Raw genomic sequence first — 19,057 nt, forward strand, 5'->3', positions numbered from 1 at the left:
CTACCCAGCCTGAAAAAGTATCTATAAAAACTGATAAGTACTTGTTACCATATCTGGCTGGCTTAATTTCTGTAAAATCTACTTCCCAGTAGGCCCCAGGCCAGTCGCTCCTGAGCCTCTTCCCAGGAGTATATATGGAGTGTCCTGCATTAGTCATAGCACAGGCCTTGCAGCTTTTGACTGCTTCTTCTGCCAAGTCAGAGAGTCCCGTAACATACTAGTCGGAGGACCTAACCACATCTTTTAGTTTCTTGGCCCCTAAGTGGGTCAGGTAATGTAAGTTGGTAACACACTTGTGCCCTTCTTTTTGTGGAAGGACTAGTTTTCCTCCTTCTGTCTCTACTGCCCCGTATGGGGTTTTCTTTACCAGTCCTAATTTGCCCATAACTTGATAGTCCTCGGGGGTGTATCTAAAGTTGGTTTCACTGATATCATGATAATCTTTAGGCTCTTTGACTGCCAGGATCATTGCTCCCTGAGCCGCCTGTTAAGCAGTTAGGTCTGCCTTCTGATTTCCTTTAGCCACAGCATCTCTAGCTTTTTGGTGTTCTGGACAATGTATGATGGCTACCTTCTTTGGCAAATGTATGGCCTCGAGGAGGCTCAAAATTTCTTCTTTATTTTTTATGTCTTTTTCTGCAGATGTCAACAGTCCTCTTTGTCTGTGTATTGCTCCGTGTATATGGGCAATGGCAAAAGCATGCCTGGTTAGTGTTATGCCCAAATCCTTGGGGTTGCCACAAAAGCCAACAAAGGAGACCAAGTCCCCTGTGTAAAAGCAAAGAGCCTTTATTTTAATCAAGTTTGCAAACTCGGTCTCTCCGCATGTCCAATGTATTGGAATATCCGGGAGAGCCCCGAGCTCAATTAGAATTGGGTTTTTATAGTAAAGGTGGGGGTGAGGTGTCTCTGAGGTTCAGGACCCCTGACTGGCTGACATTTGTCTAGGGGTGTCCTGCTGAGGTGCACTGGCAGGTGGTCCTATCTACAGTGGTTGGAATGTCAGGCATTTCTTTTGAATGGTCTGCTCTTGTGTGGGGTTGGGTCATCTCAGTTTGTGGTGTTTTCCTGCTACCAGGTATTGCTTCAGGGTAAACTACTGAAACTCAGGCCTCTTATTTAAATTTATCGAAGGCCAGAGTCCCAGATGATAATGGTTGGAAGTAAAGAAGTTCCTTTGGGTGACCTGCCCAGACTTAGATTATCATGGCTGGCCCCCCACAGTTAGTACCTTTATATATATTCCAATACTTATCATTTAACTAAGAAATACTCATAACTCTTAGAGGTTTTTTTTTCCTCTTGGAGTTTTTAATAATGTGTTTTATCTTTTGATTATGTGTTTGGCTATGTGCACATGAGATGAAAGGTTATCCTGCAGTTTAGGTTATAGGCATTGGGTAGCTGTGGACATGTGTTCTGCAAACTAGACTCGGGTCCTCTGAAAGAGTAGTACATGCCTTAACTGCTAAGCCATCTCTCCAGCCCCTAGAATTCTTATTTCTACAACTGATCATGTGGTCATAGGTGATTCTTATACCTAGCTCCTCTTGGCTGCCATTCCATATCCACTTTATTCTCTGCAGATACCTCAGGTGATCCTGGCTCTTTGTTGACTCACACAGAGAGGGTCAAGACCTCTGTCCTTTTTTAATATTATTTTATTTTTTAATATGTATGTGTGTGCCTGTGGAGGCCAGAAAAGGATTCCTTGGAACTAGAATCACGGGTGTCTACGAGTCACCTGATAGGGATGCTGGGAACTGAACTCTGGTCCTCTGAAAGAGCAGCTGTCACTCGTAACTGTAACTGCTCAGCCTGTTTTATCTTGTGGGTGTGCCTTTGTATGGTGTGTGACATATTTGTGGATACACCTGTTTGGATGTGTATAGAGAGATTGATGTTGGTGTCTTCCTATCATAATCTGTATTTATGAAACAGAATCTCTTGTGAACCCAGAGCTGGTAATCTGGCTAAGTTAGCTAGCCAGTTTGTCCCAGAGATTCCTGACTGCCTCCTGTGCACAGACTGCCACATCCACTCTTGTTTGTTTATTTATATTTTATGTGTATTAGTGTTTTCCTACATATATTTGTGGACCATGTGCTTGCTTGTTACCTGCAGAGGTCAGAAGAAAATGTGAGATCCCCAGGAACTGGAGTTACAGGTAATTGTGAGTTACCATGTGGGTGCTGGGACTTAAACCCAGGTTCTCTGCAAGGGCAAGTGTTAAACCACTGAAGCATTGCTCCATCTCCCCCATCCAGTTTTTATGTGGATACTGGAGCTCTAAACTCCAATCCTCACTCTTGCACCACAAGCATTTTATCCATTGAGTTATTTCTACAGCCCTTCCATTGACTTTAATCTTGGAGCACAGAAGTATTAAGAGCTGTCCTTGAAGAATCTCTCATGGTTCAGATTATACTGTTTACCTCATGTGGCCCAGCATCCTCCCAAGAGGTAGGATTAGCTGAATGTAGTGGTACAAGTGGTATACACCTGTAGTCCCAGAATTTACACAAAGCAGGAGGATCATGGCTTCTAGGCCAGCTTGGGCTTCATGGTAAGACTCTTTCTTAAACAAACAAACAGGATTGGTTACTTCCAGCCAATACAGTACCCTCCATTTTTGTTGATTCAGCTTCCATTTTATAGATTTAGTTTTGGCTCCCTGCGGTAGAAGTAGTTCCCCTTGTTGAAACTAAGACTTTTACACTAGCAAAGCCCAAAGGGACGGAGATTGGGAGCTAAATATTTGCTGAAATTAATTTTATTAGTCTTCATTGGTTTCCCACATAGTGAATCAAAAACTCTTTATTTTAAAAAGCATGGAAAAAATGTCAACTAAATCAGAAACTTTGTTGTCATCCTAAACGTGCGGATGTGTGTGTGTGTGTGTATACACACGTACGTACTGGGCTTCACTCACAGTCCCCATGGGATGAACCCCTGCTAGGTTGTTCATGCTGCTGATGATTCCTTTTGTGTAATCTCATATAATCCTATTTGTCAATTTGACAATTATATGTTGTTGGAATTATTTTCTTTTCTTAATATTTATGTACTTATGCATATGTATATGTTCTATGTGTATGTAGGAACCCTTGGAGGGCAGAAGAGAAGTTGCAGATACCCAACATGAGGGTACTGGGAACTGAACCTGGGCCCTCTGCAAGGGCAGTAAGCACTCCTAACCCCCTAACCATCTCTCTAGCTCCTCTAAATCTCTCTAGCTTCCCTTTTCACACTTACTTAATTCCTGCTGGCTACAAAATGCTGTCAGTTCTAACTTTATATCACTCACTTGATCCTCTGTTTTTACAGTTTCTTAGCAGGTTTGTTGGTATCACCTTCCTTATCTGAATTGTTGATTATGAGTTCTAGGCCAACTGAGTCTATATAATGAGGCCCTATCTCAAACAAAACAAACAAACAAGATCAATTACTCTGTAAACTTTCTTCCTCTTCATCTTTTTTTTTTTTTAAACGAAATGAATCTTTTATACGTCGGTTTGTATTTAGTGACTATAAAGCAGTTGCAAAATTATTTTAAACTCTGTATTAACCAGTTGAATTAATCAGTGTTATAGAAATCCAAAGACAAAAGTCTTTAACAGATTAGAAATTTATTCTCTTTCAAGATTTATACAGTGGCTTAGAAACTTGGGTTCGTTATTGTTTACTTCACCATCCCTTTGTGCATTGCCCTTATTTACATACATATTGTTGTTGGGAAGCATCATAAAAAGAGGAAGTGTGAAGAGGAGGATAAGCCTAATACAGACAGGAGCCACCCAGAAGGATGTGTCAGTCACTTTTAGTTCTTTTGCTAGAGCTTGGTGTGAGTTCTAGCTACAAGAGAGGTTAAGAAAGTCTACAGTAAGACTGAAATTACAGTAAGGTTGGATTAGAGTTGGAGAAGGGGAAGTGAGTATTGGATCTCATCAGTAGTGCCTGCTGTACAAGACAACAAAAGGGTCTTGTGGAGACTGACACTCACCTACCTCTTTGCCTTATTCCTTTGCGTGCTGTATTTCTACTCATCCTTTCCCAACTCCCCAACTCTTCAGCCACACTAAATCATTTGCAAACATGGTATGTGCTTCTCTGCCCCTTTCCTTCTTATATTGCTTTCTTAGCCTGAGGTACCCTTGCCATTCTGTCAAAAGTTGCTTTTCAAGTCTCAAGTGAAACATTTCTGCCCTATAAACCATTTATAGGGTGGGTCCTCTCACCTGGGTAGTGCTGACCATTCTCTAGAAGTCTGTTGTCTTTTTATTTGTTGACACTTTATCTACACCTACTATTTTTTTAAATTTGATTGTAGATCCTGAGAGCCCTGATGACATTATATTATTTCTTTTTTTTTTTTTAAAGATTTATTTATTTAATGTACGTTGGGGTTTTGCCTGCAAGCATGTCTGTATGAGGGTGTTAGATACCCTGGAACTGGAGTTACTGTTGTGAACTGCCATGTGGGTGCTCAGAATTGAACCCAGGTCCTTTGAAAGAGCAGCCAGTGCTCTTACTACTTGAGCCATCTCTCCAGCCCCACATTTTATTATCTCTTATGTTTTGTATACTGCCTGTTGGAAGGAATATTTCTTTAATTATTGAGTGGTCCATAACCATCAAATTTCTGACAAGACTTTCTAAAACTTTAGAGAACACTTTTAAAATATGCCTGGTATGTGTGTATGTGAGACATTCGTTAATCAAGATTTTAGTTCTGGTTCCAACAGTATTTATAATTATATTTTTCTACTAATTGTTCCATACTTGGTTTTTAGTTAAAATATTTAACCCTAAAAGTACTCATAGTTATGGAGTTTTTTTTTTTTTCTGTTAAAAAGGAGTGGACTATTCCATGTAATAAGGCGCAACACTTTTAATTGCTTTTTAACGTTTCAGTAGATCATGACTAGCTGCAGATTGGTTGAAGTGGTTTAGATAATGCTGGCATGCTTTCTAAATCTAGACCTAAAATCTTGCAGGCACTGCTGCCTTAACCTTCTGGTTTCTGTGAGGTGACATGGGGTTTGCTAATGACTGAGTCACTGTTCATAAACAAAGTCTAAGGCAAGAGTGCCTTCAGTAATCTTACATGGAGAATTTTCTTTTCCTGCTTTACTGTCTTGAGTAATATCTTTTGTTTTACTTGTAGATTTGATGGTCCTCGAAGATTTGAGGATTTAGGGTCAAGGTGTGAAGGACCGAGACCCAAAGGGCCTCGTTTTGAAGGAAATCGCCCCGATGGGCCAAGACCCAGATATGAAAGTCACCCAGCAGAGGGCACTAAAAGCAAATGGGGAACGATTCCCCGGGGTCCAGCGTCTCAATTTTATATAACTCCCAGTACATCCCTAAGCCCTCGACAGAGTGGACCACAGTGGAAAGGCCCCAAAGCAACTGTTGGACAGCAGCATCAGCAGCAACCTAAGTCACAAGCAGAGCCTCTTTCAGGAAACAAAGAACCATTAGCAGACACAAGTAGTAACCTGCAGAAGAATTTTAAAATGCAATCAGCTGCATTTTCCACTGCTGCAGATGTCAAGGACACCAAGGCGGCTCAGTCGAATGAGAATCTAAGCGACTCTCAACAAGAGCCACCTAAAGGCCAAGTCTCGGAAGGGCCCACAGAGCCCTCTAATTGGAACCAGAATTCTCAAACTATGGAGACTGGAATGGACAAAGCCCAAGGTGTTACCCGGCCTGTATTCCTTGCAAGTAAACCTGTACCTACTCCAGCTACCTTTTCCTTCAAATTGGAGAACGTGGTGGGAGGAACAGCAGCAGCATTGACTGTAGATAATGGTTTCAAACCTTTGGGTTTTGGTTTGCCCCACTCAGAAAACAACCAAGGAAAAGGTCTGCCTCAGCCAGATAGCAGAGAAAATATATTAGAAGGCAATAAAGGCAGCAGCCCATCCTACAGAGATCCTGGGCAAAACAGAGTGGAAGGTACACAGGATAAAGGACTAGTAAACAGAGGCCATTGCGAGACAATTAGTCAAGGCCCAGGACTGGTCAAAGAAGAAGACTTCCACGATAAGATGATGGGGAAAAGAGAAGACAGTCATGAGAAAATGAACAGAGGAGAAGGCAGTCGGGACAGGGTGTTGGTGAGGCCGGGAAGCAGTCGGAACAAAGTGCCAGGTGGTCCACAAGACAGCCAGGACAGTAGAGATGGCAGCCGAGAAAGGGGGCCACCTCTCAGGGCTGGCAGTCAGGAGAGAGGACCTCCTCGAAGGGCTGGAAGTAGAGAGAGAGTACCGCCCCGAAGAGCTGGGAGCAGAGAGAGGGGACCAAGTCGGGGACCAGGCAGTCGAGAAAGGGGACTAGGAAGGCCAGATTTTGGTCATGATAGAGTTCCATTCAGACCAGAACCGGGAGATGGTGGGGAGAAAATGTATTCTTATCACCGAGATGAGCCTCCAAGGGCTCCATGGAACCATGGAGAAGAGAGAGGACATGAAGAATTTCCATTAGATGGTAGAAATGCTCCACTTGAGCGAGAAAGACTTGATGACTGGGATAGAGAGAAATACTGGAGAGAGTGCGAACGTGACTATCAAGATGATACACTAGATCCATACAGCAGAGAGGACAGGTTCTCAGCATCACAGTCTCGGGCTCATGATGGAGACAGGCGAGGTTGGTGGGATGATTGGGAAAGAGATCAGGACATGGATGAGGGTTATGGTAGGGAAATGGACAGGGACTTAGACAGAGATGTGGATCGGATTAGAAGACCCTTGGATATGTATGATAGAAATGTGGATAATGAGTGGGACAGAGATTATGGGAGACCGCTGGACGAACAAGAATCACAGTTTCATGAACGAGATATTCCATCTCTTCCACCTTTGCCACCCCTCCCACCTCTTCCACCTTTGGATAGATACCGGGATGATAGATGGAGAGAAGAAAGAAATCGAGACCATGGGTATGACCGAGATTTCCGTGATAGGGGTGAGTTGAGGATTCGAGAATATCCAGAAAGAGGAGATTCATGGCGGGAAAAGAGAGATTATGTTCCTGACAGAATGGACTGGGAAAGAGAACGGTTGTCAGACAGATGGTACCCATCTGATGTGGATAGACATTCCCCCATGGCGGAACATATGCCATCCTCACATCATTCCTCTGAAATGATGGGGTCTGATACAAATTTAGACTCTGACCAAGGCCTTGGAGGGGTAATGGTTCTCAGTCAGAGGCAGCACGAAATCATTTTGAAAGCTGCACAAGAATTGAAAATGCTTCGGTAAGTTCACTCCTTAAGATCGTTTCTTTTAGTTCGAACAGATTTTCATACTGTCTTTATTTTTCTTTTCATTAAGTGTTTTTAATGGTACTCTTTTAAACCTTATTTCTCATCACATACTTTGAATTTGTATTTCTGGTTATTCATCGCTGTTTGGGATTAGGATGGGTATTTGGAAACTGTTAACGATGCATTATGCTCTAGGATGTGCAAATTGATTGCTGTTCTTGGCCTTTGTGGATGTTGCTGGCATATCTTGAGTGTGCATGTTTTAAGTGTTAAATCTCAACCTTTCAGGTCTCTGGGTTTCATGAGGCTTGCATATTGAGCTGTTGTTGTTTTCAGTAGGCAGGTTGTTCTTTGGCATTGGATCTAATAGGCTTCATAGTCTCTAGTCTTTGATGCGATGGTGGAAGGCACTTTAGTTTTCTCTGCTGGTATTAAGAATGCTTTACCTGGGAGTGTCTTCAGATTTGTCTGACTACTGATACTTGTTTTAGCGATGGTCATCTTTCCTTTTACCTGGAAGCAGGTATTTCTTCCTGTATTTTCATTGTGAAGTTGGATTTTTTTAACTTATATTCAGCTCTGTGGGTATTATATAATGTTTCTCATATAGTTATAATAGTAAGGTTATTTTTGGTTTTGGTTTTTTTCCAAACAGGTTTTCAAGAAAATAAATGGTTAAGTTTTGATAGATTCTAATGTGCTTGTTTCATCTTTCAATTTTGGTCTACATTTGCAGGTTATGCTAATTGAATTTGTAACTGAAGCATTACATTAGTACTAGAAAAATGTGACAGCAAAACCTAACTAGTGAGAATGAAAGGCAGTGTCCAGGGGGCAGATGGTTTCTTTATCCATGGAAGAGTCTGAGGTGGTCTTTACTCATGAGCATGATGTAAGGCTTGCTCTAGAACATTAGCTACTTGCTTCTAAATTGTGGGCACTTTTAATTTACATGTACTCTGTGCTGGGCACTGCGCTGATCCTCCCATCTTAATCTTATCTGTCTAAAGACTTGCAGAGAAAATAATATCATTCTCATTTCACAAATAACACTAAGACTTGCTAAAATTCCCTTGACTATTAAATGCAGACCTAGAATTTGGACCCTGACTCTAAAATCTATGCTTTTATGGTGAACAAAAACTGATTGGTGATTGGTTACTAAACTTCCAATTTCTTTCCTTTCCATACTTAAAATTACTTTTCCATGCATTGTTGCTTTGCATAGAATTGCCGGATGCAAGGTGCTGCTCGTTCATCCTTTTTCCTTTCCGCCTCCTCCTAGGCAACAAAACCTGATCTAACTATATGGAGTAATGGATAATAGTGGTTGTAGTTGAGAATACATAAGTTATATTACGCCTTTATAAAAGCAAGGAATACCATAAGCAATATTTACATGAGCCAGTAACAAGCCTTATACACTTTGTGTCCATTTGAGTAACAATATTGTACATAAAGAGAGATTGTAAAAATTCTGGACAACTTGTAATAGACATTGTAAATGTAGAAGGTGGGGATTGTAAAGGAAAAGTAAAGGAACTTTAGGGATTAAAATAAAGAGTAGAAATTGATCATTAGGAATATGAAGTACTGTTTCTAAGAATATAGACTGGCAAGTGTTCTCACCATGTAAAGCAGATAGTAAACTAAAATGCTCTTAAAAGTCAGGCAGGTGGGACTGAAGAGATGGCTTAGTAGTTAAGAGTACTGACTTCCCTTCCAGAAGAGCAAGGTTCGATTCCTGGCACCCCTTGTGGCAGCTAACAACTGTCTGTTGCTCCAGTTCCAAGGGGATCCAGCGCCCTCTTCTGGCCTCCATGGACACTGCATCCACATGTAGGCAAAACATTCAGACACAAAATAAAAATAAATATTGTAAAAAAACAATTTAAGAGATGTGCAACAAAAATGAATGGCAGTAGACCAAGTAGAGTGCTGGAATTTGGTGAGGATTTTGATGAACTGCTTCATCTAACATGGTCAGCCATGGCTCCACATAGCTAGTTGTTGACATGGGAGCATGTAGGTCTAATATTAATCAAAACTTTAAAAACTCAACTTGTATGCAACATATTTCCTTTGTAAATGACGATGATGTACATAATGAGAGGCAAGTGTGGTGGTACCTACCGGTAATCCCAGTGCTTGGGACGTGGAGGCAAGAGACTGATGAGTTCAAAGTTATCTGACCAGTTTGAACCCAGCCTGGAGTACATGAGGCTGTTTCACACCCCATCTTCCAAACAAAATAGGCCTCCTCCAAAAGCCTTTCTAGACTGTATTTTACTCACAGTCCGTTTTGTAACTTTTGAAGAATTGGAAAAAAAAATAGCAGGAGAAAACTTGGGACTGGTTAAAGGAGAAACACAGTGGGTAGGTAATGTACTATGGAGGCAGGTTGTAGAGTCTGTCTTTGAAGATCATTGATAATTTATGATTATAGATCTCAGAGAACTGATGGGTTAGTTGTGTAAGAGCACAAAAATGTTGCCGCCACAGGTGCAATATGGGCTCTGCACAGAGTTTTAGGATACAGTTTTTTGCTGTTTTTCATTCTTGTATTTTTTTAAAAAATTGGTTTAGTCATAGTTGTTGAGGGATGGTGTAAACATGCTTTAAATACAATGGCAATTTCATTTGTTTACAGAGAACAGAAAGAACAGCTTCAAAAGTTGAAAGACTTTGGGTCTGAGCCACAGATGGCTGACCATCCACCACCCCAGGATTCAAGACTACAGAATACATCAAGACCTGGGATATATCCGGTATGGGAAAGTGTGTGCTCAGAAAATGAAATGGCTTTTTACTGCATATGTTTATATAATGTTGGATTTTAAAAATTGCAATAAGCATAAATTTCCATTGTAAAAACATAAATTTTGAAAAAGTGGAAGCATTTGAACATCTTTCAAAGTAGTTAGACATATACAAGAATCGCTCCTTTCCCTAGGCTTTGGTAGATAAACCAAGCACCCCTGAGCTATGTAGTTTCATGTTCTCTGTATTCTCCTCAGTGCTGCACTCTTCCCAAACAAACCTCAACAGTTTTCAAGTATAATGATTTGCTGGCCCGATAGTATTTTCTGCCAAGCTGAGTTTGACTGTAGGATTTTCCTAACACACACACACACACACACACACACACACACACACACATACTCGCACACACACACACACAAGTATTAGGAAAATCTACGCTTGTGAGGCTAATTCCTCTGTATGCGCACATGTGGAGAGCAGAGATCAGTTTGAGTTATCTTCCTCTTTCTTGCCCAATTTTATATATTTTTTTTCTAAATTGTCTGGGTAGCTAGTCTTTAGAATCCACCTGCTTTCACTCCCCAGACTGTAGTTATTTTATGCTCATACTGCTATGCCTACTTTTTACTTGAATGGTCTAGAATCTGAACTCAGGTCCTACTGCTTGCTTGCACAGCAAGTATTTTACCCACCCCTACCTCATCTAATCTGTTAATTTCAAACAGATCTGTGTCCCATCTTGGGTAGGGTTAGATTGAGGTCATAGTGCTCCTTTTCCATTTAGATGATGAGAGAAGGTCTCTTACTTAACATTATAGCTTGAACAAACAGTAGCAAGAAAGAGTTGAGTGAGCCAGTTATGGTGGTACAGCCTTTAATTCTGATACTTGGGAGGCAGAGACAGGTGGACACCTGTGAATTCCAGGCCAGTCTCTACTATATAGTGTAAAAGCCTGTCTCAAAGAAAAAAGTTGAGTGATTAAGTTCTCCTATTGTTTTTTTGGATTTTTTTTCTTACATTGTTTGATTTTACCTTTAACTTGGTGATGAACTACATTTGTGTGTTTTGGGGGTGGGGGGACATACCATAGTGCCCATGGAAAATCAGAAGATAGCGTTTTAGAGTCAGTTCTTCCCTTCTACCATGTGGATCCCCAGGGATCAAACTCAGGTTATTAGCTTGGCAGCAGGTACCCATCTTGCCAGGTCTTTTATTTAAACATGTGGGGATCTGGGGGAAGAGTATGATACTGAGGACTGAATCCAGTGTGTTGCTCCCTGTAGGCAAGTGAGCTGTCACTGAGGTAAATCCCCAGCCCTTATTACTTTTTAAGTTAAAATTGTTTTTAGATTTGTTTAGTGTTTGTATGAATAGTTTGTCTGTGTGTGCATTTGCTTCATGAGCTTGCCTGGTGCTCATGAAGGTCAGAAGAGGCCTTCAGATACCCTGGGACTGGAGGTAAAGATACAGATGGTTGTGAGCCTCCCTGTGAGTGCTGGGAATCAAACCTTATCCACTGTAAGAGTAACAGGTGCTCATAACCACTGAGCCAACTCTCCAGCCCCACTGTTTAGCAACTGTATTGAAATAATAAATTTCTATCACATCAGAAGAAGTTCTCTCATACTCTTGTATTTTGGGCAGTACTTATTATGTATTTAACCAAACAGACACTTTATTTGAAAGATTTATTTTATGTGTGTGAGTGTATGTCTGTGTGTGTTGAAGTTTATTGCATGCTGTGGGTGCCTTCAGAGCTCTGAAAATGATGTCAGATACTTGGGAACTAGAGCTGAAGGCAGTTGTGAGCCTGTTGGTGGGTGCTGCAGACCAAACTCTAGTCCTGACTGCAGAGCCATCTCTCCAGCCCCACATTCTAAATAATATTTTATTTATTTGTTTGTTTGTTTGTTTAGTGTGTGTATGAGAGAGAGAGAGAGAGAGAGAGAGAGAGAGAGAGAGAGAGAGAGAGAGAGAGAGAACATGGAGGTCAGAGGACAACTTGTAGGAGTTAGTTTTCTTCATTTATACCATGTGAGTTCTAGAACTAAACTCAGGTCCTCAGGCTTGGAGGCAGGTGTCTCTACCAGATCACCCTCCAAATGACTTTTTTGTTTTGTATTTACAGGTAAGGTTTCTTTGTGTAGTCCTGGCTATAATGGAACTAGCTCTGTAGAAGTAGGCTGACCTCAAACTCAAAGAGATTCACGTGTCTCTGCCTCCCAAGTGCTAGCATTAAAGGTGTGCACCACTACTGCTTGACATAACATTTTTTTCCCCCGTTTAAGCAAGCTTTCACTCCGTAGCCATGGTAGGTTCAGAACTCACTGTGTAAGACTAGGCTGGCCTCAAACTCACAGAAATCCGCCTGCCTCTCCTCCAGAGTACTGGGATCAAAGGCATGTGCCACCATGCCTGGCCTTCCAAACATTTTTTTAAAACATCAGCCTTACCATGCTGCTCCTTAGCTTCTAACTGCTGAGGATGAAGCTCAGGTGGTAGAATGCCTGCCTAATAGGCATGAAGCCCAAGGTCAGTGTCCAGTATCAGGTTTTTATTTTGGATATCTTAAATTCATAAAGTGTGAAACTTCAGTCAAAAATAAGGCATTCTCAGATGTGTGGTGCCTTTAATTTCAACACTGAAGAGACAGGGGCAGGTGGATCTCTGTGAGTTTGAGGCCAGCCTGGGCTACAGAGCAAAATTCCAGGACAGCCAATACTACAAAGGGAAACCCTGTCTCAAACAAAACAAAACAAAAAGACATTCTCTCTGCTTAGATATGTTGCTTTTTAAATTTATACCTACCAGACATAGCCAGAGACAATTGGTCTCATATTTGTTAATAAAATTAAGTCTTGACCTAACAAATAAATAATAAAAGCATTTAAAACTTACTCTTTTTTGTTTGTAGAGACAGAGCGTCTCTGAGTAACAGTTCTGGCTGTTCTGGAACTAGCTCTGTAGACCAGGCTGGCCTTGAACTCAGAGATTTGCCTGTCTCTGCCTCCCGAGAGCTGGAATTCATACGCCACCATCGCCCAGCCTAAAACTTAGTCTTAATAAAAACAACTCTATTATATAGTTGTATAACATCTACACCATAACCAGTACATATTTTTTAAAGGTTCTTTTAAGTGTATGTGCATGTCTGTGTGAATATGTGTCATAAGTTATGTGGGTGCTCTAGGACAGAAGATCCCCTGAAACTGGAGTTATAGATAGTTGTGAGCCGCTTAGTGCCTGTGCTGAGAACTAAATTTTCTTAACTTAAATGCTCTTAACTTCCTAGCCATCTCCACATCCTCTCTGTACACATTTGGTAACTAATAATGTTGTTTTTTCTATGCTGCTAGGTGGTGGTGGTGCACGCCTTAATCCCAACATTTGGGAAGCAAGAGGCAGGAGGATCTTAGAGTTGAGGCAAGCCAGGGTTACACAGAGAACCTGTCTTGAAAAATCCCCCCCCACACACAATTTTTTCCCATGTTAATTAGTATTAGTAAAGTCTATTTTTACTGAAAAGCCCAATTTTATTTTTAAAATATGCCTTTTCTTAAGATTTATTTATTTTTAATTTTATGAGTATGAACGTTTGCCTGCATTTATGTAGTGTACCACTTAAGTGGAATGCTCACAGAGGCCAGGGAAGGATGGCAGATCCTCTGGAACTGAAGACAGACAGCTGCTTTGAGCTGCCATGTCTGAGTCCTCTGGAAGAGCAACCAGTGCTTTTTAAAGATTGAGTCATCTCTCCGGCCCCAAAAGTCTAATTTTTAAAACACAGTGTACAGATGAGTACATACATAAGTAATATATACTGTTGGTTTCCAAGGTCAAAAATAGCTGTCAGTGAAAATTAAATAGACCACAACCTGTAGACTAAGAAAGTGTTTTATTTGAGCACTTTACTGACTGAGCAATCTCCTTAGTGCCTCACTAATTTTTAAACTAAATCCCTGAGTACGTGTCACTGTCATCTAATTTTAAAACATCTTACTCCAGTAAAATATTTGTGCCGTCTTAAGTTCTTCCTTAACCTCAAGCAGTACGTTTTCTGTCTCTGTAGTTTTGCCTCTCTGAGTATTTCATCTACATTGAATCTATGTAACATATAGTCCGGTATTTCTGGCTGTTTTCACTTAGTATAACATTTTTGAGTTCATGTCATAGCAAGAGTTGATACTGCATTTCTTTTCACTCTAGGTAATATTCACTGTGTATATATATACCACATACTGTTTATTCATTCACCAGTTGCCTGACATCTGGATTGTTGGCTTATGCTGTGAATATTTATGTGCTAGTCTGGTTAGAGTAGGCTTGCCCTTTTTATATTTTGTATTTTGTCTTTCAAGACAGGGTTTCTCTGTGTAACTAACTGTTCTAGAACTCACTTTGTAGACCTGGCTGACCTTGAACTCACAGAGATCTGCCTGCCTCTGTGCTGAGACTAGAGGTGTGCACCACCACCACCTGGCCAGGTAGGCTGGCCTTAAACTCATAGAACTCCACGTACCTCTTCTCCCTGAGTGCTGGGATTATCAGTGGCACAGCATTTGCTGAGGTTTTTCTTTATTTTTGAAGCAAGGTATCATAGTCCAGGCTGGTCTCAAACTTGCTATGTAACTGACTATGGCCTCAAACTCATCCATCTCCATCCACCTCCCTGGAAGGATGAATGGGTATGCCTCCATACCCAGCGAGAGTTAGAAAAGTTTTATATATTATGAAGTCAATGACTTTGTTAGGAATGCCATTTCTATAGTTAGGCTTTCCTTTTCTGTGGCCTGTCTTCATTTTCCATCTGATGTTTCTGTGTATGTTCACAGGTAATGTATGTTATATGGAAACCACTGGTCAACCTCAGTTATTGTTCCTTAAACAACTGTATACTTGTCTTTTAGATGGTAGATATCTCACAGACTTGGGGCTCACATTTAGGCTAGGTCTCCTTGTCAGGGAAGCCCCAGGGTCTGCCTGTCTCTGCTTCCCTAGCTGGAGGAATACAAGCATGTACCACCATTTCCAATTTAAAAAAAAAAAAAGTTTACTTATTTTTGTTTTATGTTTGTAAGTATTTTGTTTGTATGTTTGTGCACCAAATGCATACTCTAAAATGTCAGAAGGTATCGGGTTTCCTAGAACTAGAGTGAGCCACCGTGTGTGTCCTGGGAACTGAACTCAGGTCCTCTGCAATTAACAAGTGCTCTTAACCACTGAGCCATCTTTCCAAGCCATGTCCCAAGTTTTTTATGTGAGTTCTGTTACTTGAACTTAGGTTCTCATATTTATTGCATATGGTGACACCTCTTTTTTTCTTTTTCGGTTTTTCAGCAGGATTTCTCTGTGTATCTTTTGGAGCCTGTCCTGGAACCCATTCTGTATTCCAGGCTGGCCTCAAACTCAGAGATTTGCCTGCCTCTGCCTCCTGAGTGCTGGGATTAAAGATACGCCACCACCACACAGCCTGATGTTTTTTGTTTAAGAAAAGTTTTTTGAAACTGGGCAGTAGTGGCACACACCTTTAATCCCAGCACTCTGGAGGCAGAGGTAGGTGGATCTCTGTGAGTTCAAGGCTAGCCTGGTCTATAGAGTGAGTTCCAGGACAGTCAGGATTGTTAAATAGAGAAACCTTGTCTAGGAAAAAAAAAAAAAATGAGACAGAGTTTTAGTATGTAGTCTTGGCTGGCTTGGAACCTCCCATGTAGACTAGGTCAGCCTTGAATTCACTCTGTTAAATCCAAGTGCTGGGATTAAAGGTATACACCACCATGCCCCAGGAGTGTGTGTGCGCGCGTGTGTGTGCATGTGCTCATGTGCACACGTTTGAATTATGTATATGTGAAGTTGATATGTGCATGTAGGTACCTACAGAGACCAGAGTTCTTGGGTTCTCCTAGAGCTGGAGTTGCAGATGGTCCACTCAGCGTGGGTATGAGGAAGTGAGCTTGTATCCTCTGCAAGAGCGGGGCATGATCTTAACCACCGAGCCTCCCAGTGTCTTTAAAAACATAAAAGCTTTACGTTTTGAATATATCTTGTATGTTAATTTTTTCATTGAGAACTGGATTTTAATTTCCACTCATCTGCGACAGTGTATATGGTGACTAGCTTACTAAACCATTTACTTTCTTCTCTAGCCTCCAGGATCCTATAGACCACGCCCTCCTATGGGTAAGCCACCAGGGTCAGTTGTAAGACCCTCTGCTCCACCAGCAAGAACATCTGTTCCTCTGACTAGGCCACCTGTGCCAATACCACCACCACCTCCTCCGCCTCCACCACCACCACCTCCTCCTCCAGTTATTAAGCGAAAACCTATGAAACAAGAACGCTGGGACGAAGATTCTTTCTATGGGCTCTGGGATACAAATGTTGATCAAGGACTGAATTCAGAATTTAAGTCAGACACTGCAGCAATTCCGTCTGCTCCGGTATTACCACCTCCACCTGTTCATTCTTCCATCCCCCCTCCTGGCCCAGTGCCTATGGGTATGCCACCAATGTCCAAACCACCACCAATGCAACATACAGTTGACTATGGCCATGGCCGAGGTGAGTATTGATGGTGAACGTTTGGTTGGGGTTTTACAGAAATTTGGCTCATTAGTGATTTTAGTTTTGTGAGACAGGATCTCTTAGCCAAGATTGGTTTTAAACTCAACTCTATAGCAGAGGATTTCTGTCTCTGTGTTACTTGCTATGATGAAACACTATGACCAAAAATCAACTTGGAAAGGCTTATACCTCCATATTGTAGTCCATCATTGAAGGAAGCCAGAATAGGAGCTCAGGCAGGGCAGGAACCTAAAGTTAGGAGCTGGTGCAGACGCTATGGAGGGGTGCTGCTTACCGGCATGCTCTTCATGGCTTGCTCAGCCTGCTTTCAGTTCTGCTAGGACCACCCACCCAATGATGGCACCATCCACAGTGGGCTGGGCTCTTTCCCATTAATCACTAATTTTTAAAAAATGCCTTATTGTTGGACCTTTGGAGCCATTTTCTCACTTGAGGATCCCTTCTATCAAATGACTCTAGTTTGTGTCAAGTTGATGTAAACTAGCCAGGACAATGACCTTAAACTCCTGCTCCTAGCCTCCTGGTTCTGGGATTATAGTGTATACCAGTGCACCTGACAGGAATTGGTTTTGTGGTGAAGGGAGACACTATCTTGCTGGTCCTGGAACTTATTTATGTAGTCCAGACTCACCAGAAGCTCTAGCTCCTCTTACTTCAGCCTCCTGAGTGCTAGGATTATAGGCATGTACTACCATGCCAGATTTCTACAGGAAATATTAACCTGAGGTTTGGTTTTCTTAAGCTTCATTCTTACATTTCATTCCTGGTTTTCTTTGCCAGATATGCCTACTAATAAAGTTGAACAGATACCATATGGAGAAAGAATAACTCTGCGCCCAGATCCATTACCTGAAAGGTCAACTTTTGATGCAGGTAGGGTTTCCAGAGAGAAGAGTAATTGTAAGCTTAACTTTATGGCCTAATTGTTACAAGAGTTTCCTCCCTAGCAAGATTAGGTTTTCCTTTAACATCACTAAAAGATTCTTAAATTTGAGACATTGATTTATACTACTTCTGAAGTTAAATTGTACTTCTTGATTTTAGTTCTGAAAACACTTAGAGTTCTTACATTGTATTGTTTTTATAGAACATGCTGGCCAGCGTGATCGATGTGATAGAGACAGAGACCGTGAACCTTATTTTGACCGTCAAAGTAATATAGCAGATCATCGAGATTTTAAAAGGGACCGAGAGCCACATCGAGATAGAGACAGGGATCGTGTTCTAGACTATGAGCGGGATCGATTTGACAGAGAGCGCAGACCCCGAGATGACAGGTATACTGTGAAAAGTATCTTTGCTATGTATGTAAAATATCATGTGTAAAATTCAGCAAAAGCCAGGTTTTTGGTTTTGGTTTCTTGTTGTTGTGTGATTTTTTTTTTCGTTCTTTTTCTTTTTTTATCTTTTTTTTTTTTTTTTTTTTGAGATAGGGTCTATTATATAGCTCTGACTTCCCTGAAACTTGCTATAAAGACCAGACTGGCTTCCAGATCACAAAGATGCATCTGCCTCTGTCTCTTGAGCGCTGGGCTTAAAGGCATATGCCACCATGCCTGACCAAAAGTCAGCATACCAAAGAGAGATTTAGTGACTCTCATCATGTAGCATTTGGAAAAGAAAGAGCCGTTACTAGGCAAGTGCATACCTGAGTTCTGTTAGCTTGAATTCCAGAGAATTAAATGGGAAATGGGGAAAGACAAAAGGAAACACAGTAAATTGTTTTTATTTTTGTTTTGTTTTTTAAGATAGGATTTCTCTGTGTAGCCCTAGCTGTCCTGGGACTGGTTTATAGATCAGGCTGGCCTTGAATTCACAGAGATTTGCCGGCCTCTGCCTTCCTGAAGTTCTGGGATTAAAGGTGTAAACCACTAGTACCAGCATGATATTATTGATAAAATGCAACCAGTACTTAACTTATAGGCAAGCAATTTATTTTTACAATTCTTGAGATTTTTAGGTAGATATAAGGGAAAAAGGCAAGTTTAAAATTAAATATTGACTCTGGAATAACTGCCATAGAAAAGACGATGGGCAGATAATGATATTGTTATAAAGCAGAGACTTACCAAAAACTCTTACAACACCCTGTAGGAATCAGTCATATCGAGACAAAAAAGACCATTCCTCATCCAGAAGAGGAGGATTTGATAGGCCATCCTATGACCGGAAGTCTGATAGACCACCCTATGAAGGCCCATCCATGTTTGGAGGTAGAGTAATGCCTTAACAACAACTGTGTTGAAAATGGAAACAAATAGAGGGTGTTTTTTCCTTGTAGCTATGGATTTAAACGTTCATCGTAAACCATACTTGATTTCTTATAAGGTAACATTATTTAAAAAATAGTAACACAATTAATAAAATAAAATTTAATTTTTATACTATTAAAAGGAGTTTTGAAAAGAGTCACTTATAATCCCACCACACAC

General features: G+C 41.0%; 1 protein-coding gene across 4 annotated transcripts in view; it reads left to right on the plus strand.

Annotated features, from left to right (window-relative positions):
• The window catches only part of Ylpm1 (YLP motif containing 1), an 83,430-nt gene that overhangs the window by 37,886 nt on the left and 26,487 nt on the right, over window positions 1-19,057 (plus strand). For 3 of the 4 annotated variants that reach the window (XR_007595759.1, XM_050164564.1, XM_050164563.1), the window contains exons 5-10: window positions 5,168-7,270; window positions 9,930-10,047; window positions 16,187-16,601; window positions 17,406-17,498; window positions 17,713-17,902; window positions 18,720-18,838. Coding sequence is in view for 3 of the 4 variants with exons in the window: in XM_050164564.1 (XP_050020521.1) it covers window positions 5,168-7,270; window positions 9,930-10,047; window positions 16,187-16,601; window positions 17,406-17,498; window positions 17,713-17,902; window positions 18,720-18,838 (3,038 nt within the window). In the remaining variant the exon portion in view is untranslated. The remainder of the gene's footprint in view (window positions 1-5,167; window positions 7,271-9,929; window positions 10,048-16,186; window positions 16,602-17,405; window positions 17,499-17,712; window positions 17,903-18,719; window positions 18,839-19,057) is intronic. The other variant, XM_050164565.1, reaches the window with a different exon arrangement.

This window comes from Alexandromys fortis, unplaced genomic scaffold (genome assembly GCF_014885135.2).
Source record: "Alexandromys fortis isolate MF-2015 unplaced genomic scaffold, M_Fortis_MF-2015_v1.1 scaffold_159, whole genome shotgun sequence".
In the NCBI taxonomy this organism is placed as follows: domain Eukaryota; kingdom Metazoa; phylum Chordata; class Mammalia; order Rodentia; family Cricetidae; genus Alexandromys; species Alexandromys fortis.